Here is a 26733-nt window from a genome sequence, read left to right as displayed (position 1 = left end):
ACCCTGCCCTTCATAGGTACCACTGCTGTGCCTGTCCCCAGGGCTGCCAGTCATGCCACAGGGACAGGAGTGTGAGCATGGGTTTGTGTGTCCATGGGTAGCCATGAATGTGCACATGTGTGAGTGCATGTGATATTTTGTAACTGGGCATGAGTGTGTGCACCTGAATGTGTATGTAACTGCATGTGAATGTGTTATTGTGTGGACATGTGTGAGGGTGTCATATGTGTGTGTGGATGTGTGCATGCATATGCACATGGCCGTGTGTCTGCGTGAGTGTGAGCACTCGTGTGAGAGCATACCTGTGGGTGTGCATGCATGTGCACATGGCCGTGTGTCTGCGTGTGAGCACTTATGTGGTGTGTGAGAGTGCACCTGTGGGTGTGCATGCATGCGAGAGTGTCTGAGCATGGGAGTCAGCAGCACCCATCTTCTCGTGGGCTTTTCTGAAGCCCTGCTCCTGTCTGAGCCCCTCCTTCCCTCCAGGGTGTCTCCTGCTGCCCGTGGCTGTCCACCACGCTGTCTTTGGAGTCGGTGTTTGCCCTGACTGCCTGAGGCCCCTGCTCCAGGTCAGACCCCGTGTGTGATGGTGTGTGTGACTACAGCCTCCCCTTCACTGAGCTGGAAACACTCCCTGGGCTGTCTTGGAGGTGCTGGGGGTCAGTGACCCCCTACATGGAGTGTCCTGAGGCTGGGCCTCTGGCTCCTCTGTCCCATGTGGGTCCTGAGGGCCACCTGGGGGGCCTGGGCCCTGTCTGTGAAGCCAGCTCTGGACCCACAGCCCCACTTTAAATAAATAATTTCAAACCCTTCTTGTGTTTGAAGTTAATGTTTGCAAACTGCTGGTCCAGCTGTGTCTTTTTAATGTTCCTGCTGTGCAGAGCGTGCAAATTTGAAAATTCTGTGACCTCAATGTGTGAATTCCTTCCAAATAATGCTTCCTGTGAATCACTTCCTGGCATCGTGGATGTTCACTGACTTTTCTTCCTTTAATCAGAAATATTATTAAGGCCTCCCCTTCTTGCTGCTGCACCTGGCTGGACGGTGGGGGCTAAATACTTTTCCCTCAGAAACCTGTTGAATTCCTACGTGTTTAAGATGTGTGCCCAATGGGAGTCAAGGTTAAAGTGTGTCCTTGCTGTGTAGACATCAGGGTCTCAGAGAGTGAAAGATCACAGCTAACTAACATGACACGCTATGCACGCCTCACCCAGCACCTGCCCACTGCCTGCCGAGTTCTAGGGGTTGGAAGTTAAAATGGAATTACTGCCTGATGGTTAGCGAGGTGCTCCCAGATGTGGTCTTTGGATAGACCACACATGTCATTTTCCACCTGTTCTTCTCAGTGACGAGGGATGTGTGGCAGCCAACGGCGAGCATCACAGACTCACCGACCTTGTCCCAGAGTGGGTGGAGAATTCAACCAGAAAGGCCGAGCCCCCCATCCTGTGCCCAGGTCCCCCAGTTGTGCCACTGCATGGCCAAGCGGCCTTGAGAGACTTGAGCACCTGCGCAGCGCTCCTGCTTCCTCCAGGCACCACTCCAGACGGAGCAGACGGGTGTAAAATGTGCCCCTTGAGAGACGCGAACACCCACACAGTGCACCTGCTTCCTCCAGACGGAACGGCCAGGTGTAAATGTGCTCCTTGAGAGACTTGAGCACCAGCACAGTGCACCTGCTTCCTCCAGATGGAGCAGACGGGTGTAAAATGTGCTCCTTGAGAGACGCGAGCACCAGCACAGTCCACCTGCTTCCTCCAGGTACCACTCCAGACGGAGTGCCAGGTGTAAAATGTGCCCCGTGAGAGACTCAAGTACCCGCACAATGCACCTGCTTCCTCCAGACGGAACAGCCAGGTATAAAATGTGCCTCGAGAGATTCGAGCACCCACACACAGTGCAGCTGCTTCCTCCAGACAGAATGGCCGGGTATAAAATGTGCCCCTTGAGAGACCTGAGCACTCACACAGTGCTCCTGCTTCCTCCAGGTATCACTGCAGACGAGGCGGCCGGGTGTAAAACGTGCCCCTGGGCATCTCCAGTGACAAGGAACAGCCCACAAGGCCAGGACTCATGCGCCTCCTCAGCAAAGCTATAAATACACGGACTTTGCCTTTCCATAAATTGAGTCCAGATGCTTCCTGACAAAGAAAAGAGAAAGAACACTTTTTATTGAATAGTATTTTTGTATGTCTGAGTTACATATTTACAGCCCAGAACCACCAGCTGGTCACTGGGAGGTGGTTCACTGACCAGCCCTTGATGGGCAAGTGATGTTTAGATTTCAGTATTTTAAATATGCTATTCTGCTCATTTAATTTTTAAAAATGCATTTGAATATTATTTGCAAAAACACCCAGATCTATTTGAGGGACATTGTGTCTTTTGTCTCTAAATATGGTGAATGCACTGTTGCAGAAGCTAGATGCAGCCGGCCGCCTGGGGCTGCCTGGTCCGCCTGGCCCCTGAGTTCCTAACAGTCAGAGAGTGGGATCCTGAGACCCTCGAACGTGAATTCCACCTGTGCCCCTGGTCTCAGTGGGTCTTTGTGGACCCAAGGCAACATTTTCCAGACTCAACTTGGCTCGAGTCAGCAACTGATCATTATTGTTTGAACCGGATTTGAACCATCTTCATCAATTCCATAAAAGGAAAAAAACAGGCTCTTAAACTATTTGCAGATTGAGCAAATGCCTGTACAGCTGGTTGGCTCTCTGTCCTGATGGGCTGTTTCTAAGCACATCATCTTTTTCCTCTAAAATCTCCAAACATCTGGCCTGCTGATACTGATGATCGGTTTCAGGGACCCTGAGTCCCTCAGAGACGGAGGCACTGTCCCCTCCACGTCAGGGCCAGTCGCGGGACACCCGGACCCAGCCTCTTGCCCCATCTGCAGCACATCTTCGCTTTTGGGTGAGCTGAGGAAATTTGACAGGCCCGTGTGGCCCTGTCCACTCAAAGCTGAGAGTGTCTCCTGCAGCCAAGTGCACCCCTGGAGTCTGCAGGGACAGCAATTCTGGTTTCCACCACCAAAAAGATGGCTTTCCTATTTGGGGCTGTACGTCTGGGGAATCACAGGGTTTGCTGTCAGGCTTGACTGTGCCCAACACAGTGGCTGAGGCTCACCTGTGCCATTTTAATAGAGGCATCAAAACTTCGACATGGAATCCCATCGGTAATGGCACCAAAGCCTGTTTCCAAATTCTAATCTGGGCAAGCCTTTGGGGGTTCCATTTCGGAGGCATCGTGAATAGCGCTGCATTGGGCATTCTTTGTCTTTGGTGGACTTAGGTTTTGTTTCTGTGGAGTGCAGGTCCAGGAGCGGGCTTGTTAGAGGAGAAGGGGATTAGTTCGACCAGTTACAGCCCAGGAGCTCCCAGTGGCTGCTCACTGAACTCTCCGGCCAGCACCATGAGGGTTTCCATTCCTCCACGTCGTGCTGATGTGTTCAGTTCTGGAATTTACGTTAGGACGTCGTGCATCTCACTCCCAACAAATGTCTTTAGGTTTTTTTTATTCCAGTTTAACTTGTTCTATGGAATATTTAGAGCCAAGAAGAGCTATGATTTTTTTATTCCCATAGGCCGAGTGGTGACTCACATTAAACACACACACACAACACAGAAATACTGCACACCACATCGACACACACACAACACTGAAATACTGTATACCACATTGACACACACACAACACAGAAATACTGTACACATTGGATTGGACATTTATACACAAAACAATACACACAGACACACACCACACACATGCACCATACCACACACATTTATACACACACAATACACACAGGCACCACACCACACGCTTATATACACACCACATAACACACACATGTACATAGACATACACACAACACACATATACACAGACACAGCACATACACACCCACATATATACAGCACACACACACTATACCACATACATTTATACACACACCACACACACAAACACACATATACACAGAGGCATAACACACACCATACCACACACATTCTATACACACACACCACAAAAAAAAACAAAAAACAAAAAACAAAAAAAAAAACCACACACACCACATCACACACACAGGTAGAAATTTAAGAAGAAAAAAATTTTGTAATGAAATGTTCATTTTTATCAGTCTAGAAAACACATTCTCGAATTTACTTTTGTGTGTAATCTGTGTGTTTTGCACAGGTCTTCTGACCAAGGTGCACTCCAGATTGAACAGGTCAGCAGGGGAACAATCTATGTTCAGAGAGCTTCCACTTAAAAATCTTATTTGGCCTATTTAAATACTAACTTTTGGTTTAATTTTCTAGAGAAACTCGGAAAACATCACATTTTTATTTTTATGTGGTAGTTTTCCCCAAGTTGAATTTCGTTTTTATGGACTCAATAAAAAATAGATCTCATTCTGAAGGGAAAAGTTTTTCCCCAAAACTAGAACCTAAGTGATGTTTTAAGATCATCACCTGGAAATTCTGAAGTTGGAATCTTTTAAAACCATTTTTAAAACATTTTAGCCGGGCGCGGTGGCTCACGCCTGTAATCCCAGCACTTTGGGAGGCCGAGGCGGGCGGATCACAAGGTCAGGAGATCGAGACCACGGTGAAACCCCATCTCTACTAAAAATACAAAAAAAAATTAGCCGGGCGCGGTTGTGGGCACCTGTAGTCCCAGCTACTCGGGAGGCTGAGGCAGGAGAATGGCGTGAACCCAGGAGGCAGAGCTTGCAGTGAGCCGAGATCGCGCCACTGCACTCCAGCCTGGGCGACAGAGCGAGACTCCGTCTCAAAAAAAAAACAAAAAAACAAAAAAAAAACAAAAAAAAAACAAAACATTTTACCTGCCCTAATTCAATAATTGACTTATTTGATAATTCTTTTCTCTGATTAGATTCTGTTGCCTTTGCCTCATGGAAGAAAGCTGTGGTTGGTAAAATGAGCTGATTCTAGATCTGTACGAAGCAAATATGTGGTGCCAGGGTTCACTGTGGGTCCACTATAGATATGGACATATGTGCAGGCACACCTACATGCACACACACATAAGCACATGCACACACGTATGTGCCAGGCTCACACACATGTACAGACATGCACACACAAGCACACACCTATGTGCCATGCTCACACGCACGTACACACATACACATCACATGTGCATATGTGCACATCACAAGACACACGTGCACACATACATATGTACAATTAAATGGCACCAAAAATGGAAACTTATTTTCAGTGATTGAAAAACTGTTTTTGGAGCCTTGTGCTGATGAGATTGTAGTGTCAGAGAGGCGATCCCAGGGAGCAGGAGTAAGAACAGAGAGGAGAGGCTCCCGCAGAGGCCTGGGAAGCCGTCGGAAGGCTGTACTATTGATCTATGAAGTGTCAGCTGTGGCCCTGGGACCGGCCCTCTGGGACCTGCTGGGAGCATGAGCATTGCCTGTGAGAATGGTCTGCTGAGATCACAGGAGAGAAGGCTCTTTCAGCACCTTGGGGTAGGGATGCTGGGGTGACAAGTGCCCTCCACTCTGGGCTGGGTGTCTGCTATGCAAACCCACGGTTGCCACGGCCATGCTGGGTGACAGGTCACCCACACACAGTGGCTTACGAGACGGGCGTCTGCCATCCTGCCAGGGGTGAAGTTCTGCTGACGGGGGAGAGAGGAGCAGGCATGAACACGGGGTGGGGGTTCCACTGAACAGACAGGATCTGGGAGGGTCCTAGGAGGCAGGAAGCGGTGGAGCCACAGGAATTGTGTCCATGCTGCTCACACAGACGAGGGCCCTGAGGGCTCAGCGGGACAGGGTGGCCACAGTGGGGTCTGTCCAGCCTCGGCAGCTGTTCAGAACCATCATCACCTGAGCAGGGCAGAGACAGACCCGTGAGAGCATTTAGATGAAAAGCACGTGGGCGTGATGTAGAGTCGGCCTCACTGCGGCATCCCCCAGGTGGAAGAGTTTGGTTAGTTGAGGCTGCAGGTTCTCTCCTCATTCTTTCTATTTAGACAGTGCAATGGTGGCAGATGCTGCTGCCTGATAAACTGGTGGGAGGAGTGTCTGGCTGTGCCTGGGAGTGTGATGCTCACCGCACCGTCCGGGCCTCGGCCGCGCCCCCACCTCCCAGCATCTGCTCACACCTGGACACGAACGTCCCCACACACAGAGGGCCAGTCGCCCACTCTCAACTGCTCCCACTTCTCTTCAGATCATTCGTTCACTCCCCATCCTGTATTATTTTTAAGGATTTTCTTAAAAATAGGATTTGATATTCTGTGTAACAGCAATACTGAAAATCATGTTACCTGACACTGTATTTAATATTTATTTATGGCCAGCAAAGTGACATCTCAGTCTGTCTTATCTCCTTTCATATTAAGCAGTAAGTGTGCGGAACTGGAAAGCTGGATGATTTTGTAAGTCAGTTTGAAAAGTCCGCTTGCAGCTCTATGGAAATAACATGATAGGACGTATGCCTGTGCACTATAACTCTCCAGAAATAACATGATAGCACATATTCCTGTGCACTCTGACTCTCCGGAAATAACGTGATAGCACGTATTCCTGTGCACTCTGACTCTCCGCAAAAACACGATAGTACATTTTCCTGTGCACTCTAACTCTCCAGAAATAACACGATAGCACGTATTCCTGTGCACTATAACTCTGTGGAAATAACACGATAGCACGTATTCCTGTGCACTATAACTCTATGGAAATAACACAATAGCATGTATTCCTGTGCACTGTAGCTCTATGGAAATAACACGATAGCACGTATTCCTGTGCACTGTAGCTCTACAGAAATAACACGATAGCACGTATTCCTGTGCACTGTAGCTCTCTGGAAATCACATGATAGCATGTATTCCTGTGCACTATAACTAACTTCGAACAGAAGTTACTGTATGAAAATCCCAAAACACCTGCTAGTTCTTCCTGGTCCAGCAAGCCCTGGTTCAGGGAAAACAGCTCCATGTACTGGAGCCTCATTTGGAGCCGATGAGGCCTCTGGAGAGCCTCACCCCAGCCCTGCCAGCATCACCACCAAGCAGGCACGGTACCTGGACTACCGAAGGCTGCCCCCTGTCCCACCGAGCCCACAGCTTCAGGGTGGTGGGGACGTGGTGAACTCGGAATTCCAGGAGCCAGGGCCCATGGCTGCCCTTCTTTGGCTGTGCAGTGAGGTCTTTGGTCAGAAGCAATGCCGTGTGGACCCCATGGTGGGGTGGGGCTTTCCGAGTCAGGGATGGCAGTTTTGACCACAGTGTGGCACACAGGGAAGGCAAATCCATGCCCCAGAGTGTCTGTTCCAGTCAGGACAGAAAAGCTCCCCAGGGAGCTGCTGCTCCCTGATGGAAGCCGTGGATGTGACCACCTGCTCCAGGCAGCTGGCCGACCCCAGGGGAATGGTGCCACCTTGGGGCTCTGTGCTGGCCTCTGCTGCCAGCTGATGGCACTCGGCGGTGGCGGTAACCAGTCAGCGTTGGTGGGTGGCGTCCACGGTGCTGAGTCCAGGGTCACTGCCTGAAGTTCTGACCACTGGGGGGATTTCGCCTCCCCACTGCCCTCAGGGATGTCTTGGGCAGGGGCTGCGGTGCTGCCATCCCCCACTTCTGGGCGAGGCCTGCACATGGCATAGAACCTTCTGGAAAACTGGCCCGAGTCTACTTGTCTTCTGTCAACTGATCTAGGGAATTCTCCATGAGGCCACAGGTACAGGAGACAGACAGCCGCGTGGCAGGAGTGGGGACCAGGGATGTTACTTCCTCACTCGTGCCTTCAGGGCTTACACCACAACCGTGTACACACCACATCCATTTGGTGACGAGAGCAGCTGTGCATGCCGGACTCTACGACATTGGGGCATAAGATAAACCCGGCTCATGTGGCAGCTCAGGGCCCATGGTTACATGTGCAGTTTCTACCAGGGCCCAGCAGCAGGCCAAGTTCACACATGAACAACATGATTGCAGGGTTCATGAACACAGCACCAGTCTCTGCCATATAGGGCCTAAGTAGTGTCCCCAGTAAAGCTTTATAATTTTGTCTGCTTTGTCTTGAATACAGTAGCCTCCCCTATCAGTGGAGGAAGGCTGGCAAGATACCCAGTGGGTGCCTGAGGCGGTGACTAGCACCAACCCCCACTAGGCTCCAACTTTTCCTGCACACACAGTGACAGCAATGTTTACGTATAGATTAGGCACAGCGAGAGATTACAGATAATAAAACAGAACAATTTTAACTACATACTGTAGTAAAATTTAAGTGAACATGGTCTCCCTTTTTCTCAGAATCTCTCACTGTACTGTACTGAGCTGTTTGAGGGGCAAGGTTGACCACAGGTAACAAACCTGGGAAGGAGAAACCTCGGGTAACGGGGAGACTATGGCGTCTTGAGAGCCGTGTTCTCGTGGACTCTATATTTTCACTGTGGCTGTACGTGATTATTTTAAATTATATTTTTAACCGTTTAGGGGTCTAGGGATGTGGTCAATATTGGAATGTTCATTATCGAGCCCACTTTTTCATGAAATCTTTTTGTTTCTAATAATTTGACTTTATTATTAGTTCTTCTTTAAGTGATGGACATTTCCATCACCCTTCCGTGTCTCGAACCTTCCTTTCCTTTCTTCTGTCATCTACAACTTAATTCCTCCATGGCTCAATGGGAGTGCCGGGGGGCAGGCCTCCCTTTCCAACCCCAGCTCATCTTCCCCATGAAGGCTCATGTCATCTATGGGGTTGATAAGTGTGTTACATGTGAGCGCATGCTAGAATGAGTGTGTCATGTATGAGCGTGGCATGTGTGTGTCATGTTACTGTGTCATGTGAGCATGTCATGTGTGAGCATGTCCGGTATGGGTGTGCTATAGTGTGTCATATGAGTGCATCATGTATGAGCGTGTCGTGTGTGTGTCATGTGTCGTGTGTGAGCATGTCATGTGAACGTGTCATATGTGAGCATGTCGTGTGTGAGCGTGTCACACGTGAGCCTGTGCCATAACGAGGTGCTGACCTGATGTGGTGTTTCCCCGCAGATCACTGTGAGGAGCCCCTCGTGTCCACCCTACCCTCGTCGTCCTTCAGCAGCTCCTCCGAGCTGTCCAGCAGCCACAGTCCCAGCTTCGCCAGACTGAACCGGAGGGACGGTAGGTCCACTTCCCATCTCTTACTGATCCATGGTGGAGCTCATACAGTTTCAAGAATCAGCATCGCTTTTGCTAAGGGGTCATAAGTAAATTACTCAATGCGCAGAAAATAAAATTCTGAGTATTAAACAGGTTTGCAGGTATGTTTCTGTTAGAAATGCATAGCGTGTAAATGTTCTATCCATAGATCAAGATTGGCAGTGCGGGTTTCTCTCTGTACTGGTCTGTGGAGGGGACTGGGCAGGACAGGGCACGGGTGGCATGTGCCTAAGCATTGAGTATACCCAGTTCCATATGAAAATGTGCACAGGAAATGGCATATACCAGGTTCTATTTATCTTGGAAAACGTATTTTCTATCACAACTATTCAATTTTTTGGGTATACAAGCCGCATTGAGTTATTCTTCAAGTCGAACAGAACTGGAAGCCGTCATCTCCATCACAGCTGTGGTCATTTCCATCACAGCTGTGGTCATTTCCATCACAGCTGTGGCCAATTCCATCACAGCTGTGGTCATCTCCATCACAGCTGTGGTCATCTCCATCACAGCTGTGGCCATCTCCATCACAGCTGTGGCCATCTCCATCACAGCTGTGGTCATCTCCATCACAGCTGTGGCCATCTCCATCACAGCTGTGGTCATCTCCATCACAGCTGTGGTCATTTCCATCACAGCTGTGGCCAATTCCACGAAACTCGGAGGGTTCAAAACAACTGAGATTCATTCCCTTGCAGTTCCGGGGGTCAAAGTCTGCAGTGGGGCTCACGGCACTAAGGTCAAGGTGTGGGCAGGGCTGGGTCCTTCTGGAGGCACCCGGAAGCATCTGTTTCCTCCTTCCCATGCCTGGAGGCACCTGTTCCTTGGCTTATGGTCCCTTCCCCAGCTTCAAACCAGCAGTGGCCACGGAGTTTTCTCTCCATCCATCCCTCTAGCCCTGGTTCTTCTATCTTCCTCTTTCCCATTTAAACATGTCTGGGTCAGATGATACTACCTCCTTCCCCCTGGATACCAGGATGGCATCTGGGTCAGACGACGCTGCTCCCCACTCCCCCCTGGATACCAGGATAGTGTCCTGGTCAGATGACTGGCAGCTTTCATGCCTTGTTGCCACACAAGATAGCCCCAACCTAGCTTCTGGGGGCAGATGTGGCATCTTCCGTGGGCTAGTGCTCTGCCCCCCACCGAGAGCTAGAAAAGTGGTCTTAAAAAATGCTTGCCAATTAAAAGCAAAGCAAAATTAATCCCTTCTCTCTGTCGTGAGTGCAAATGTGAAACTGCGTTTGTGGCCCTCTGGGCTCATTTTATTCCCATAGTCGAGGCTTCTTCTCTGGGATTGTGCTGAGCGGTGTGTGCCCCTGCGTAAAGACAAATGCACAAAACTGAGCCCCAAGTTGCTCTGGAGAAAGGAAGGGGTATAAAACTTACAGAGACAGGGACGAGAGTGCTGCAATTCTTGCAATGTAGTGCACGAGAGAACATCTGTGCACAGATTCCAGGGAGATCCAGCTGGCCCAGTGCTGCTCACATGGCGGGTGCCTGTGCAACCTGGGCCAAGTGGGGAGGACCCAGGACCTTAAGGCTGTGTAGGGAGGACCCCAGTGCCATGTGGGGAGGAATCTGAGGCCACATGGGGAAGGACCCTAGGGCTGCATGGGGAGGACCCTCAGGCCATGTAGGGGGGACCCCAAGACCCTAAGGCCACTTGGGGATGACCCCAGGGCTGTGTGGGGAGGAACCTCAGGCCATGTGGGGAGGACTCTAGGGCCACATTCCACGCTCACTCTCCTGTTTCCTTCTCATCTGTGTGGAGCTGGTGCTCAACACTGGACCACATTTACTACAGTGAACATTGGGTGACACAAAAATACATAATTTGTATGCAATGTTTTGATATTTTACATTTTAATACAGGCAGACTGGTAGATAAATGATGTTTCCAAAGTGCTTATTACTGCACAGATATGCACACATGTGATGACACCTTGTCATTTTGTATTTTAAATTACAATTTAAAAATCATTTCACTATATAAGGCGTCTTTGGTGAAGAGGTGGCATGAGCTGTGTGAACGCAGAGGTCTCTGGCATTTGTGTTGGATACCAGGTAGGAACGGGAGTCCTGTGGGAAGTATCTCGCCACGGGTCATGGCTGTGCACTGGGGTTGGCCTCCCACTGTGACTGCCTCGTGGGACAAGCAGTCAGGGATCCCACGGCTTCCCCTGCACAAAAGATTCTAAGCAGAAACAGGGGCCTCCCTGAACTTGGGCTGACACAGCAGCAGGGGCCTCCCTAGGCTCAGGTCGGGACCCCAGCAGGTAAACTCGGCCTGGGACCCCAGCAGGGGCCTCCCTGGACTCGGGCCAGGACATTAGCAGGGGCCTCCCTGGACTTGGGCCGGGACCCCAGCAGGTAGACTTGGGCCAGGACCTCAATGGGTAGACTCAGGCTGGGACCCAGCAGAGGCCTCCGTGAACTCCCGCTCTCCTGCGGCTCTGCTTCCCCTCCACTCACAGGTGTCCCAGCCTCAGCTCATCATGGGCCCCATCTGACGTTTCTTCCTGGGGTGCTGCCCCCACAGGACTGGGCCCCTTAAATGACAGCATCCAGGGAGGCCGAGCTCCAGTATGAGCCCCACACCCAGGACCCCTTGCCCTGCAGCAGTGTTCCCCAACCCTCCCCCGCCCCCCACACCCTTGCTGTTGCTTCCTCACCACTCCCTCTGGCAGCCCTGGCAGCCCCGCCTTCACACCTGAGCCCGGCCTACATTCACACCTCAGCCCACCTCACCTTCACACCTCAGCCCGCCCCACAGGATCACAGCCACAGGGCCGACCTGGTGCCATTCTCTGTTCAGAATGCACTCAAAGGAGCTATTCCATGCATGCTTCATTTGGCAGTCTTTCTTTTTCTTCAAATGATATTATTTGAGCCCGATTACATCTGAATTTCTAATATCTGTCTCTAAGTGGATTAGCTTTATCCCTGAACACAAAGCGAGATGCGATTACAGCCACATTCCTTGGCCAACTGGCTTATCCACACTGTCACAGCAAAGAAAAGGGATATTTTTGTGCCACTGAAACACAACAAAAGGAGAAATAGTTTAGGAAAATTCATTTTTCATTCTTATTTGAGTCCTAATCATTGTACTCATTTAGAAGACACACAATATTTTTTCTGGAAATAAACTAGAAAAGTCTATACTTCAATCAATTACTCTCAAAGTTTTCACAGCTTATGCAATGAAAGGGGATAACATATTGAAATCACTAAGCTTATCCTCCGCGCTTCTGTGTAAATTTAGGAACAGATATACGTCTGGGCTCATTGCTGGCAGGGTGAGGTCGTCAGCCTGAGTGGCTCGAGGATCAGGGTCCGCCACGACAGAAATCATTTTAAGTCTCTATTTTCCCAGAGCTCATAATGAAGCCAGATATCAACCTCAATGAATTTTATTTGCATGTTAATTAAGTTTAAACCAGCCCATTTTAATTATCTCTTACTTGTTAATTCATTGTTTTTGATTGGGCTTTATTCTATTTTTCTCCCTCTTGATAGCCTGCAGCCCTCAAGAAAGAATTGCAAATTGAGAGTGAGTTATCAGAGGCCGCAGGGCATTCTGGTGTTTTCGCATTTCTCATTGGGTTGGGATTGGGCTGCGAATGATGGCTGCACGAGTGATCTGGGCACGAATGAGGACACCAATAAAACATAAATTACTCAGCATCAGGAGCACGTAAAAACATTAGGTTTCCACAGCCATGCTGGGACCTCACAGTGAGAGAAGGAACAGGCAGAAAGCCAGCAATGCTCCAAGCACAGCATCTTCCCTGTGGACGGAATCCACTCCAAGACCCCAGGGGGTGCCTGGAATCTTGGGTGGCACCAACACAGAACACGCTGCTGCTTGTATGCACAGATCTACCATCAAGTTTAAATACAAAGTGGGCAGAATAACAGACTAACAACAAAACTAATAATAACATAGAACTATAACAAAATACTGTAATACAAGTTTTGTGAACGTGGTCTCTCTCCCTGAAAATATATCATTGTATGGCAGGCCCCTTCTTGAGACGCTCACATGCCCACCTCCTGAGAGAGGTGAGCAACCACACACGCTGAGGCATGGGCCACATGACACATTTCCCTCTGTGGTGGTCCCCGGTCCCTACGCCCTCTGCAGCCATGGGCCATGTGGCATCTTTCCTTCTGTCCTGTCCCGGGTCCTCACACTCTGCAGCTGTGGGCCACATGACACTTCCTCTGTCCTGCCCCAGGTCTTCACGCTCTCTGCAGCCGTGGGCCACGTGACACTTCCCTCTGTGGTAGTCCCAGGTCCACACGCTGTGACGGTGTTGGTGGTCCGGCCTCAGCAGCAGGCAGTGTCCATGACTAATGGTCACCCAGACGGCTGAATACACTGGATGAGGGGGTGATTCACATTGAGGCCAACTTCACCAGGCTTCTTAGAGCAGGGTGAGATTTAAACTCGTGAAATATTATTCCTGAAGTTGCGTTGACCTCAGGGGGCTGAAACTGCAAAGAGCGAAACCTAGGATGAGGGGTACCGCCGTGGACAGCTCCTGTGTCTGTGTCTCCAAGGCGGGGCAGGGGTTCAGGATGTGAGGGTGGCTGTGCCCGGGTCACAGAGGGCAGGCGGCAGCAGTGTAGGGCACTTCACTGTCCCCAGGGGAGAGGAGAGAGGCTCTGAGGTCCTCTCTCACCCGGAATGCTGCTCTGGTGGGCTTCGAAGCCACCATGCTCTCAGCAAAGAGACTTGCTCAGTTTCCTTGGTAGGGGGAATTCAGTGGCCCGCGAGAGACTTCATAGCTAAAGAAGAATATAACAGTCAGCCAGTGTCAGTGATAACTCCAGCAATGCTACAGCGGCACAGCTGACTCCCATCCTTTAGTCATTGCTTAGTCACTGCTTCTGTGTGTGGAGTTTAGGTATAGCTTGAATTTTAATGTATCTCTTTAAATAAAATGTGTGTTGGTCTTTTAACATACACGATGTAGTCAATCAGGCAGTCCCCATGAACTACTAAAAGCGAGATAATTTGGGGGCGGAAAATCAGGCCTTGGAATGCACAGGTGGTTGCTGGAATGACAGTGCATTCTGCATCCATGAGACCCTCTGCACTCATGTGCATCAGCAACAAGAGAAAGACCCCCCTCTCATCGCAGTAGGAATGCAGGGTAGCCTCTCCCAGGACCATGGGAGGCTGAGCAGGGACCATGGGGATCCCCTTCCACCTGGCGGCATCAGCTGCACATGCCTTTCCCTCTAGTGTCCCAGGAAGGCAGTTACATAAGCGGTTTAAATGAGGTTTAAATAAGAAGGATATTCATAATAAATTACTTGTAATACCTAGAACCAGGGATATAAAGCTGAGTAAAACATGGCAATCAGTAAATGCCAATACTGAAGCGGCAGCACTGTAAGAATTATCTGACAAAGACCTCAGGGCAGCCATCTTAAAGTTCTTCCATAAACAATTTAAAACATGTTTGAAACAAATAAAAATAAAAACAGTTCAGTAAAGGAATGGAAGATATAAAATAATGACCAAATAAAATTATAGAAACAAAAAATAAAATAGCTGAAATTAAAAACAAACAAATCCCAAACCAAACCAAACACACACACACACAAACCTCATTAGTGGTTTCAACAGCAGAATGGACAGGAAGAAGAAAGAATCAGTGAACTGGAAGATAGAACAATAGAAATAGAAGTTTATCAGTCTGAACAAGAGACAGAAAATAGGATGACAATGATGACAAAAACGAAAACCAGAGACTCAGGGATCTGTGGGTGCTGTAATAAGAAATCTACAACCAGAGACTCAGGGATCTGTGGGGAACATAATCAGGAAATCTATAATAAGAGACTCAGGGATCTTGGGGGGATGTAATAAAAAATCTGTAACCAGAGACTCAGGGATCTGTAGGGCCGTAATAAGAAATCTATAACCGGAGACTCAGGGATCTGTGGGGCTGTAATAAGGAAATCTAACACTTGTGGCATCAGATTCCTGAAAGGAGCAGAGGAAAAGGGTGGGGTTGCAAAGTAGTTGAAAACTTTGTGGCTGAAAACTTTACACATGTTCCCAAAGACATAAATCCACAGATTCTAACACCCAAGTGAACCCCCACAACAGGATTAGACCAAAGAACTTCCTACAAGACACATCATAGTAAAATGCATAAAAACGCATGACAGACAAAAGCCATGATTGAATGGAGCAAGAGAGAAATGACACCTTCCTCACAGAGGAACAATAATTGACATGGGAGTGGATTTGTCATTGGAAGCTGCAAAGATCAGAACAAAGTGGCACAACATTTTTAGTGCTGAAAGAAACGAACTGTCAACCCAGGTTGACATTCTCAGAAGAAGAAAAGCGAAGAGGCTTTGCCACCAACAAACCTACTACCAGAAGTTCTCTAAACAAAAAGGGAATGAGAAGGGCTATTGGCACATCAGTGTTACAGACTGAATTATGTCCCCTCAGGAAGCTACGCTTAAGTCTGATATGGTTTGGCTCTGTGCATCCCCCCAAATCTCATGTCGAATTCTAATCCCCAATGTTGGAGGAGGATGACACCTTCCCAAGATGGAGGTGATTGGGTCCCGGGGGGACTTTCCTTTTGCTTTTCTCACGATAGTGAGTGAGCTCTCAGGAGATCTGGCTGTTTAGACATGTGTGGCACCTCCCCCTTCATGCTCTCTCTCCTGTTGGCCATGTGAAGACATGCTTGCTTTCCTTTCACCTCTGCCACGATTGTAAGTTTCCCAAGGCCTCCCAGCCATGCTTCCTGTATAGCCTGTGGAACCAAGAGGCAATTAAACCTCTTTTCTTTATAAATTACCCAGTCCCAGGTATTTCTTTATAGCAGTCGGAGAATGGACAGATACAAAGCCCTAGCTCGTCCTATGTGTGAATGTGACCTTATTTGGAAATAGGGTCTTCACAGATGAAATAAGGTCATACTGAGTAGAGTGGGTGTTAAATCCCATATGATTGCTGCTATGGTTAGAAGAAAGTGATTTGGAAACTGGCAGACAGGGAGGACACCAGGTGACAACAGAAGCTAAGATTGGCATCACCAAGGCATGCCAGGGATCGATACCCAACACCAAAAGTCAGGCGGGGGCCAGGAGGAATTCTCGCCTATGGGCTTCAGGGAAGATGTGTCTTCCTGGCACCTTGACTTTGGACTTCTGGCTTCTACATCTAAGAGACAATGCACTTCTCCTGTTTTGAGCCATCCAGTTTGGTGCTTTGTTATGAAGCCTAGATAACTAATATGACCCTGAAGGAAGAAAAATACAGCAGCAAAAAAATACGATCATTTTTAGCTCATAAGCATGACGATTGGACACTCATGCACACGTGTGAGATGTGTCACCCTCCAACCTTGTGACGTTAGCACATTATTTATCTGACATGAACTTAAAAAAAATGAATAAATACTCATTGATGGTTAAAGTGGTTCTGATGTGGTTCTAAATATCTGTTGGGATGATATCTAAGACAGCTCTGTTATATATTGGGAAGGCAATATAGAACCGAGAAGGAGATAAGGTTTCTACATTGTAATCAAACTGGTCATGTGATGATGTCGCTAGACTGTGATTTTATATATTCTATACTGTATTATTATTTATATATAATTTATATGTATATAGATTGTAATATCTAGAGCAATCACTATAAAAAGATGAAAGAAAAACACAAATATACAAAAATAAGCCAAAAGACAATGTTAAAAATTGCTTCTTGCCATAGAATGTAGAAAAAAACAAGGAAATGAAAAGCAGAGCAAAAAAAATAAAAGAACCAGAAAACAAAAAAACAAAATGCTGTACTTAATCTCTAGCATAACAATAATGACATAAAATGTAAGGAGACTAACACACTAATTAAGAAACAGATATTTGAAAAATAGATTTTAAAACATGGCCCAATTTTATGCAATTTACAAAATGCTTACTTCAAATATCATGACATATACGGGTTGAAAGTCAAAGGATGGGAAAAGAAATGTCATGCAAACATTAATCAAAAGAAAGCAGGAGTTGCTATATTGATATTAAGAGCAGGTAAAATTACCAAATACAGAAAGGAACTTTATACAGTGATGTTTAAAATGTTAACCTCAAAACAATATATACCAATACTAATTGTGTATGCTAATTGTGCACCAAATACCAGACCTGCACAGATGTGAAGCAGAAACTAATAGAGGTGAAGGGACAAATAGAGGAATCTCAAAGTATAAGTCTTAGAACTTGAGGCCCCTCTCCCAACAGTTTTTAGAACAACCACACAGAAAATCATCAAGGACACAGAACTGACCTGTGCCATCAACCAGCTGTATCTAAGTGGTCATTCTAGAACACTCCACATTTCAACGACAGAACACACACTCTTAACTGCACATGAAACATTCTCCAGGAAGATCACACACTGACATGTAAGAAACCTGACTAAAGTTAAAAGTAATGAAAGCACACAAGTGTCTTCTGTGACTACAGTGGAATTACTAGGCATCATCAGCAGAAGGACATATGGGGAATTAATCACTATGTATCAATTAAGCAACAAAAAATCAGGAAGTAAATTAGTTTTCTAATTTTGAGATGAAGAAAAAATCACAACATACAAAAATTCAATGTAATTATCGAATGTAGTCAAAGCATTACTAAGAGGGAAATTTATAGCTCTAAATGCATATGTCTAAAACATAAGAAGGATATTAAGTCAACGCTCTAACACTCTAGGAACCTAGAAAAAGAAGAACTAACCCAAAGAGACAAAAGAATGAAATCATAGGGTTGTGTGTAAATTCATGATATAGAGACTAGAAAATAATATAAAGAGAAGGAAATAAAACACCAAACGGTTATTTAAAAATGTTTTAAAAACTGACAAACCTACAGGTGACTCAAGAAAAAAAGGAAATCTGAACATATCACAAAAAAGAGATTAAAATAGTAATTATGAAATTCCCACAAACTAAAACTCAGGACCTGACTGCTTCATGCCTACATTTACCAAACATATAAAGATGAACTCACACGAATCTTTCAGAACTGTTACCAAATAACAGAGAAGAAGGGACGCTCCTCCACGCATTGCATGAGGCCAATATTACTGAAATACCAAAGTCATACAAAGACCTCATAGGAAAACTACAAACGAATATCTCTTAAGAATATGGATGCGAAAACTCTCGATTAAATATCAGAACACTGAATCTAGCAGTATGCATAAGGAATTACACACCATGACTAAGTAGGGCTTGTCTCAGAAATGCAAGATTTGTTTAATATTCAGAAGTAAATCAATGTAATGCGTCGTATTAACAGAATAAATGACAAATGCATAATATCAATAGATGCACAAAAAGCATTTAACAGAATCCCACATTCTTTCATGACAGACAATGAACCAACTAGAAATAAATTCAAACTTCAATAACTTTTTAATGATATCTACAAAAACCAACAGCTAACATCACACTTAATGGTGAAAGACAGAAGCTTCCCCCTTAGAGCAACCACAAGAAAAGATTGCCTGCTCTCGCCAATTTTATTTGATATTGTACTAGAGCAGCGGTCTGTCCCCAACCCCTGTTCTGGTCCATGGCCTGTTGGGACCCAGGGCACACAGCAGGAGGTGAGCAGCTGGTGAGTGAGTGAAGCTTCATCTGTATTTATAGCTGCTCCTCAGTGTTCCCATTACTGCCCGAGCTCCACCTCCTGTCAGATCAGCGACTGGATTAGATTCTCATAGGAGTGGGAACCCTATCATGAACTGTGCATGCGAGAGATCTAGGTGGCGCATTCCTTATGAGAATCTAATGCCTGATGATCTGTCACTGTCTCTCATCACCCCCAGATGGGACCCTCTAGTTGCAGGAAAACAAGTTCAGGGCTCCTACGGAGTCCACATTATGGTGAGTTGTATAATTTTTTCATTATATATTACAATATATAATAACAATAAAGTGCACAACAAATGCAATGTGCTTGAACCATCCCAAAACCATTCCTTCCACCCCCAGTTCATGGAAAAATTGTCTTTTACAAAACCGGTCCCTGGTGCCAAAAAGGTTGGGTACTACTGTACTAGAGGTTCTCACCAGGAAAACTGGACAAGAACATTAGGAAGAAGGCATCAATATTACAAAGGAAGAAGTAACATTTTCTCTATTTGTAGATGACATGATCTTGTATGCAGACAGTCTTCAGGATTCACAAACACACACACAGCTACTATAGCTAATATACAAGTTCAGCAAGTTTTCAGGTTACAAGAGCAAAACATAAAAATCAATTGGATTTCTGTACTTCAGAAATAAAAATTCAAAATAAAATTAAGAAAAATTTTTGTTTTAAGCTCACAAAGCATAAAATCTCTTGGAATACATTTTATAAAAGAGGCACAAATTTTATATACTGAAAAACACAAAACATTGTTAAGAACTAAAGAAAAAATAAATGGAAAGACAGATCATTCATTAGAAGACATTTTTTAAAATGGTGCTATTTCTCCAAATGAATCCACAGGAAATGAAATCCCTTTCAAAATTCCAATGACCTTTTTTTTCACAAATTAACAAGCGGATCCTAAAGTTTATTTCAAAGTGCAAATGACCCTCAATAAAATACAAAGCAACACTGAGAAAGAACAAATTCAGGGGACTGTCTTAGTTTAGGCTTCTATAACAGAGTACCATAGACTTGGTGGCTTATCAATGACAGAAACTTATTTCTCTCAATTCTGGAGGTGTGAACTCTGAGATCAGGGTGTCCATATGGTCAGGCTCTGGCAAGGACCTTCCAGGCTGCAGGCTCCTCTTCTCGTATTCCCACCTGGAGGAGAGGCAGGCAGGGAGCTCTCTGCATCACTTTTCAAAGGGCATTAATCCCACCCCTAGGGCTCTGCCCTCCTGAGCTCATCACCTCCATAGATCCCACCTGCTGGCACTACCACGTTAGGGGTTACAATCTCAACACAGGAATTTGAGGGACACGAACCCCTCAAACACCCTAATGGGCCATTGCAAGGACTCCCATTTGCTGGTTCCAAAGCTGACTCCAAAGCTCCAGTCATCTCTGTAATCCCAGCACTTTGGGAGGCTGAGGCGGGTGGATCACAAGGTCAGGAAATCGAGACCATTCTGGCTAACACCGTGAAACCCCATCTCAACTAAAAATACAAAAGCAAAATTAGCCAGGCGTGGTGGCAGGCGCCTATAGTCCCAGCTACTCGCGAGGCTGAGGTGGGAGAATGGCATGAACCCAGGAGGCAGAGGTTGCAGTGAGCCCAGATCGCACCACTGCACTCCATCCTGGGGGACAGAGAGACACTCCGTCTCAAAAAAAAAAAAAAAAAAAAAAAAAAGGCTCCTGTCATCAGGACACATATTGTCATAGGAACAAACACGCAGATCAGTGAAATCAAGTGTGTGGTCCAGAATAACTCCTCACCTTTCCGGCAAATTGATTTTCAAGAAGGGGTCCAAGAAAGTCCAGTGGTGGAAAGAATGGGATAACTGGATAGCCACATGCAAAAGAGTGAGATTGGTTACTCATGCACCCTAGACACAGAAAGTAACTCATAATAACTCACAGGCGTAAACGTAAGAGATGAAAATATACAACTCTTAACAGAACATATCCACGAAACTTCATGGCTTTGCTTTAGGCAATGGCTTCTTAGACATGTCATTAAAAGCACAAGCAACAAAAGAAAAAAAAGACAGGCCGGGCGCGGTGGCTCAAGCCTGTAATCCCAGGGAGGCAGAGACGGGCGGATCACAAGGTCAGGAGATCGAGACCATCCTGGCTAACCTGGTGAAACCCCGTCTCTACTAAAAAATACAAAAAACTAGCCGGGCGAGGTGGCGGGCGCCTGTAGTCCCAGCTACTCGGGAGGCTGAGGCAGGAGAATGGCGTAAACCCGGGAGGCGGAGCTTGCAGTAAGCTGAGATCCGGCCACTGCGCTCCAGCCTGGGTGACAGAGCAAGACTCTGTCTCAAAAAAAAAAAAAAAAAGACGTTATATTTATTTAAAAATAATAAACTTTTTCTTTCAAAGGACATTAAAAAAGTGAAAGGAAAACTTACAGAATGGGAGAAAATATTTGCAAATCATATATCTAAGATAATTGTAACTTGAATATTTTAAAAACTCTGACAACAATAAAATATAAATAATTCTATAGTAGTCAAAATACCGCATTTCTCCAAAAATGATTTACAAGTGGCCAATAAGCACACTGAAAAATTATCAACATTGATAGTTACTGGGGATATGAGAATCAAAACCACAAGACACCATTTCACACCCCCTAAAACGACCATCATCTGAGAGACAGAAATAAGAAGCGTCAGGTAGGTGTGAGGAACGGAGCTCTCCTCCACTGCCTGTGGGAATGTGAGATGCTGATGTGGCAAACAGTTTGACCTCAACGTTCACAGTCAGAGTCACCGAAGCCTAGTATTAACGTGAGTCAACAATTCAAATTTTTATAAAATATTTTTGCAGTTTATTTGGCACATCAAGTAAAACTTTAAAAATTAATTAATATCAATCATAAGGTTGTTAAAATAGAACCATTTGTAGTGCCCAGAACAAAGGAGTTACTTGCACTTTTAATAACAATGCATAAAAAACCGCTTCAGGAAATGCGAGTGTTTATCTCACAAGTGAAATCAGGTATGGCTTCTCAACCATCCCCACAGCCCATCAATAGTTCCAGCAGTGGCTAGTTTCTGAACGCTTGAAGCAAGACTGGCTAATTTATAAAGAAAAGAGGTTTCATTGCCTCACCGTTCTGCAGGCTGCAGAGGAAACATAGCGGCTTCTGCTTCTGGGGCGGCCTCAGGAAACTCCCAATCATGGCGGAAGGTGAACGGGACAGGTGGTCACGTGGCCAGAGAGCGCGAGCCGCACGCTTGTAAAAACCAAGTCTCGCGATAACTCACTACAAGAGCACTGCACCGAGGGCACGATGCTAAACCGTCCATGAAAAATCCACTTCCACGATCCCCTCACCTCCTCCCAGGGACACAGAACCAAACTACATCACAAGCAAATTGATGTTGGGCTTGTGCGGTGAACGCACGTGGTCACAGCTAAGTCAGGTGTTTGCATGAGGATTGAAAACCGTTTTCCTCTGCAGTAGCCTCCCTACTGACTTAACTACATGGGGGCTCCTGTGTGCTGAGTCCCTGGCGGGTTCGAGTTTGGGCCACGCCGTGTTCTCTAGAGACAGCGCGTGTGTGCGGCAAGTGGTCACTCACACCCAGGACCTGCTTCACCAGCAGGTTCAGCTCAGCTTTGATCCTCATATGATGGTTATTTTGCAATATTAGGAAAAAACAGTTTCTGTAGTGATTTTTTCTCTTCCAATCTAGATAAACACCAGGCTACTATAAATGTGATGGAATTTTAAACACCAGGGAAAAAGAACCAGCTACTTGGGGGTTTCTCTTTTCCTCCAGGCACATGGAGCCATTCTTATCCTGAAATCTGAGATCCCTTCAGATACTCCCAGAGTAAAAGTAAAAGGAACCATTGTACCAACAGCTAAGATGAACATCGCCTGGGTATTTAACACTTAAGTTCTTACTAAAAGTGGTCTTCCTGTAAATCTGAAATGCATTTAGTATTGCAGAAATAATCACATTGTTGAACTTTGAAGAACAAAAATTTTTGAGATTTTGAAATACAACATTAACAGGTTTAAAATGTTCTATGGTTCTTGTCTTTCACTGTCACTCTGTCTCCATATTCCGATGCTTTGACATGTTATGGTTGTGACGCAGGGAAGGTAAGCCTCAAAATTGGGGCTTAGCTCAGAAACGTTCTTGGCTTTGCCCAGGAAAGAATTCCAGGGTGGCCCGTGGTGGCAGGTGGTGGCTGTGCACAGCAGCAGCAGAGGTCCTGCTTGCTCCTCATGGAGCAAGGCTACCCCATGGGCAGTGCACCCAGAGCAGCAGCTCAGAGGCATCTCTGCACTCCTGTTTATACCCACTTTTAATTACCTGCAAATCAAGGAGCAGTTTATGCAGAACTTCCTAGAAAAGAAGTGGTAACTTCTGGGTCTTTGGGTTGTTGCCATGTAAAGGGGCATGGCAGGTGTTGCCATGGCAATTGTAAAGTGACATGGCTCTAGAGGGTGTGTCTAAGGGAGACTTTTGTCTCTTCCCTGCTTTAGCTAGTCCTCAATCTGGTCCAGGGTTCAAGCCCCCCTTCCAGAGTCAAGTCAGGCCTACTACCTCAGTTGCAAGACTCTCTTCTCTTCTCTCCTCTCCTCTCCTTCTCAATCTCTTTCTCTCTCTCTCTCCCCCCTACTAATTAAAGATTATGAATGGTTTGAAAACACTCTTTTCTTTAAGGAAGAGGACAGAGGACTCTAGCTGTAAATGTCTATGTACCCAAGAGTGAAATGTTCACCTATTTTCCTAATATTGTTTAAATTAACACCTTTAATTTCACAAATGCATGCGCTCCTGTGATTACCTCACCAATAAGGCAATTCAGTACACTCCTCCCTCTAAAAAGTGGCCCCACCCTGTGCATGCTGCCCCCACGCATGGCCCCCAACTCAGGACAGTCACTGCCCTGGCCTCCTCCTCCTTAGCAGGCTGCTCCTGCTGTTGAACATGCTGGAATCTTCTGTTAGGTCCTCTTTTGAATGTGGGTTCTGTCACTCTACCCAATGATTTTGATATTTCTGCACTTTTTGGGGTTACTTGTTCCTATTTTCTGAGCACTGTTCTCTTGTATAAATACATCACGATCTGTGTATCTCTTCTCCAGCTGAAGAGCGTTGGTGTGGTTTTCAGTGTGGGATGTTAGAAATAAAGCTGCTCTGAGCACCGCTCCACAGGTCTCGTGCACACGTATGCTTTCATGTCTCTTGTATGAATACGTCGCGACTTGTGTGTCTCTTCTCCAGCTGAGGAGCGTTGGTGTGGTTTTCAGTGTGGGATGTTAGGAATGAAGCTGCTCTGAGCACCGCTCCACAGGTCTCGTGCGCACTTACGCTTTTGTGTCTCCTGGGTAGATACTTGGAAATGGCCTTGCTGGGTAATTCAGTGGGTTAATGGTAAATATTTTAAGAAACTGCTGAAGTGTTTTATGAGGTTTTTTTTGCATTTCCACCAGCAGCGTATGAGAGTTTTCAGTGGCTGGTATCATCTCACCCCTGGTTTGATTAGTCATCTTAGACATTCCAGTAGACCTACTGGGGCATCTGGTTTTAATTCTCTTTTGTAGTCCCCTTGTCAGGAACTATTTCATGGCTCATTCTGCCTGTATTTATCTTTTTTGGAAAAGAGTTTGTGCAACACTTACGGTGTTTTCACCACACTGGGTTGTTGGGTTTTTTGCTTTGGAATTATTGAGTGCTGGGAGTTCTCTGTATATTCAGATATGTGAGTTGCAGATAAAGATATTTTCGCTCAGCGTGTTGCTCACCTTTTTATGTCTTTTGCAGAGCAAGTTCCTGTTTTGATGAAAATGAATGTATCATTTTATAAAGAAATTATCCTCTGTGGTAGCATAGATAAAATACTTCTTATAACTCAAAGTTGCAACAGTTTTCTCCTGTGTCTTCTGCCATATGTTTTCTATATTTAACTTCATGATTCATCTTGAAGAAAGAAATTATACAGTGTGTGGCATGGAACAAAGTCCTTTTTCTAATATCCAATTTTTTTAGCATAGTTTTTAGAAAATAGTTATTTTTTCACTCAACTGTCTTTGCAAAAAAAAGTGTGTGTGTGTTTGTGTGTGTGTTTAATTAAGAATGGATGTTGGATACTGGAAAGGCAGTTGGCCACATACGACTAGCCGACATCTGGCCTCCTGCCCCAAAGGTCCACGTCCCTGTCTTCGCCCAGTGCTAGGCTCTTCAGTGTGCTTCAGCTTCGCAGGACATAGTCGTCAGGTGGTACAGCCAGGTGTATGTCTTCTTCTCCAACAGGTAGTTTCACTATTCCTGGTCCTTTGAGCTTCACTGTGAACTTTACAATGTTTGTCAATTTCTACAAAAAACATGGCTTCTGAGAGTTTGACTGGGATTGCATTGAATGGAGAGGTCGATGTGGGCAGAGCTGACATCTTGGCCATGTGGGCTCTTCAAATCCCTGGAGACAGAACATGTCTTGACTGAGTTAGGTCTTCTTTAATAGATGTGCATTTTAGTATTTGCTATGCACACTTTGCACAGTTTTTGTCAGATTTAACTCTTAAGTGTATTTTATTTTGTCATGTTTTTGTAAATGGATTTCTAAATTTTATTTTATAACATTCCTTGCTAATAAAATACATACAATTTTACTTTGGCATTCTGACAGTATATTCTGAAAGCTTGCTAAAACTACATATTTGTTCAATCCAGTTTTTAGATTCTACAACATTGTCCACATATCTGATCATGTTGTTGTGAATAAAGACCATTTTGCTTCTCCCTTTCTGATATGGATTTCTTTTGTTTCTTTTTCTTTCCATATGCTGTGGCTAGAATATCTGTCGTGATAGATAGTAGACTTGGTAAGCACAGGTATCCTCACCTTGTTCCTGAGCATGAGGGTGCAGCCAGTGTTCCACTGTTGAGTATGGTTATACTCATAGGTTTTTCATAGATGCCTGATACAAGGCTGAAGAATTTCTCTGCTGTTCTTTATTGAGAATTTTTTATATTGGGAATGGATTCAGGTGGAGTCTGAATGCCCTGCCAGCCTCTCCTCTCCAGCTCCTGTCTCCAGCCTTAATGCCCAAATGCAGAACTTCAGGAAGGAGACCCCAGGCCCTCCTGCCTCCTCCCTAATCACCCGTGAGCTCTGCTGGGGCCATCTTCGTGGGAGAGGGAAACCTGTGGAGTGGGCAGCTGATGGCGGCAAAAGGGCCTCCCCTCCCGGGGCCTCCACCACGGCCACCTTTCTCCTCCACTGGACACCGCCTTCCTGTAGTCGACTGTTCCTAAAATCCCTTTCTATGTGCATGTTAGTAACTCAACTACTGGCAGCTGACCTGCCTGTGTGGCCGGCCCTCGTGGTGCACTTCTGGGCCCTTGGCCTTGTGGGGAGCTCCTCCTGGGCATCGTCACTGCCTCGTCCCGTGTCCTGCACACCCTCTGCTCTTTGTGGGCAGGCGATCACCTCTGGAAACACATCTCACCTTTTGTGCCTGTCCCTTCATCATTGCTTGGACAGGGAGGTGGTGTTCTTTCCTTCCAGGCACTGCCGTGGTTACTGGGAATCCATGGGTCAGGATTCCTTGGAGGGGCCACCTTCCTTCCAGAGAGAGTAGGAAGATGCTCTGTCTCAGAGTAACGGTGTTTGCACTCTGTTTTCAGCACCTGTGACTGGTGTGGGCCTGGACAAACGTCTCCAGCCCCTCAGCCTCAGACCCTTCGTTTGACCTGGGCAATGATGGCACCTGCCACCCTGTCCTGTCATACCAGGGGCCGGGATAGGGGTCTCCTGGTTCAATCCTGGTCCAAGAAGGGTACGAAGCGACTAATTTCAGCGTGTCACC

The 26733-nt window shown here is 46.2% G+C and overlaps 1 protein-coding gene and 1 non-coding gene across 18 annotated transcripts in view; both read left to right on the top strand.

The window, feature by feature from the left end:
• Positions 1 to 26733, top strand: part of LOC102123544 (contactin-associated protein-like 4) — a 213023-nt gene that overhangs the window by 32667 nt on the left and 153623 nt on the right. For all 17 annotated transcript variants that reach the window (XR_012420989.1, XR_012420987.1, XR_012420988.1 and 14 more), the window contains exon 2: positions 9049 to 9159. Coding sequence is in view for 6 of the 17 variants with exons in the window: in XM_074008650.1 (XP_073864751.1) it covers positions 9049 to 9159 (111 nt within the window). In the remaining 11 variants the exon portion in view is untranslated. The remainder of the gene's footprint in view (positions 1 to 9048; positions 9160 to 26733) is intronic.
• LOC123568199 (small nucleolar RNA U13) lies at positions 16520 to 16619 on the top strand. Its single transcript, XR_006691415.2, has one exon. It is a non-coding gene; the product is annotated as a small nucleolar RNA U13 (small nucleolar RNA).

Source organism: Macaca fascicularis, chromosome 12 (genome assembly GCF_037993035.2).
Source record: "Macaca fascicularis isolate 582-1 chromosome 12, T2T-MFA8v1.1".
NCBI classification, from domain to species: Eukaryota; Metazoa; Chordata; class Mammalia; order Primates; family Cercopithecidae; genus Macaca; species Macaca fascicularis.
The sequence above is the reverse complement of the archived record's forward strand: the minus strand, read 5'-3'. Positions and strand labels throughout refer to the sequence as shown.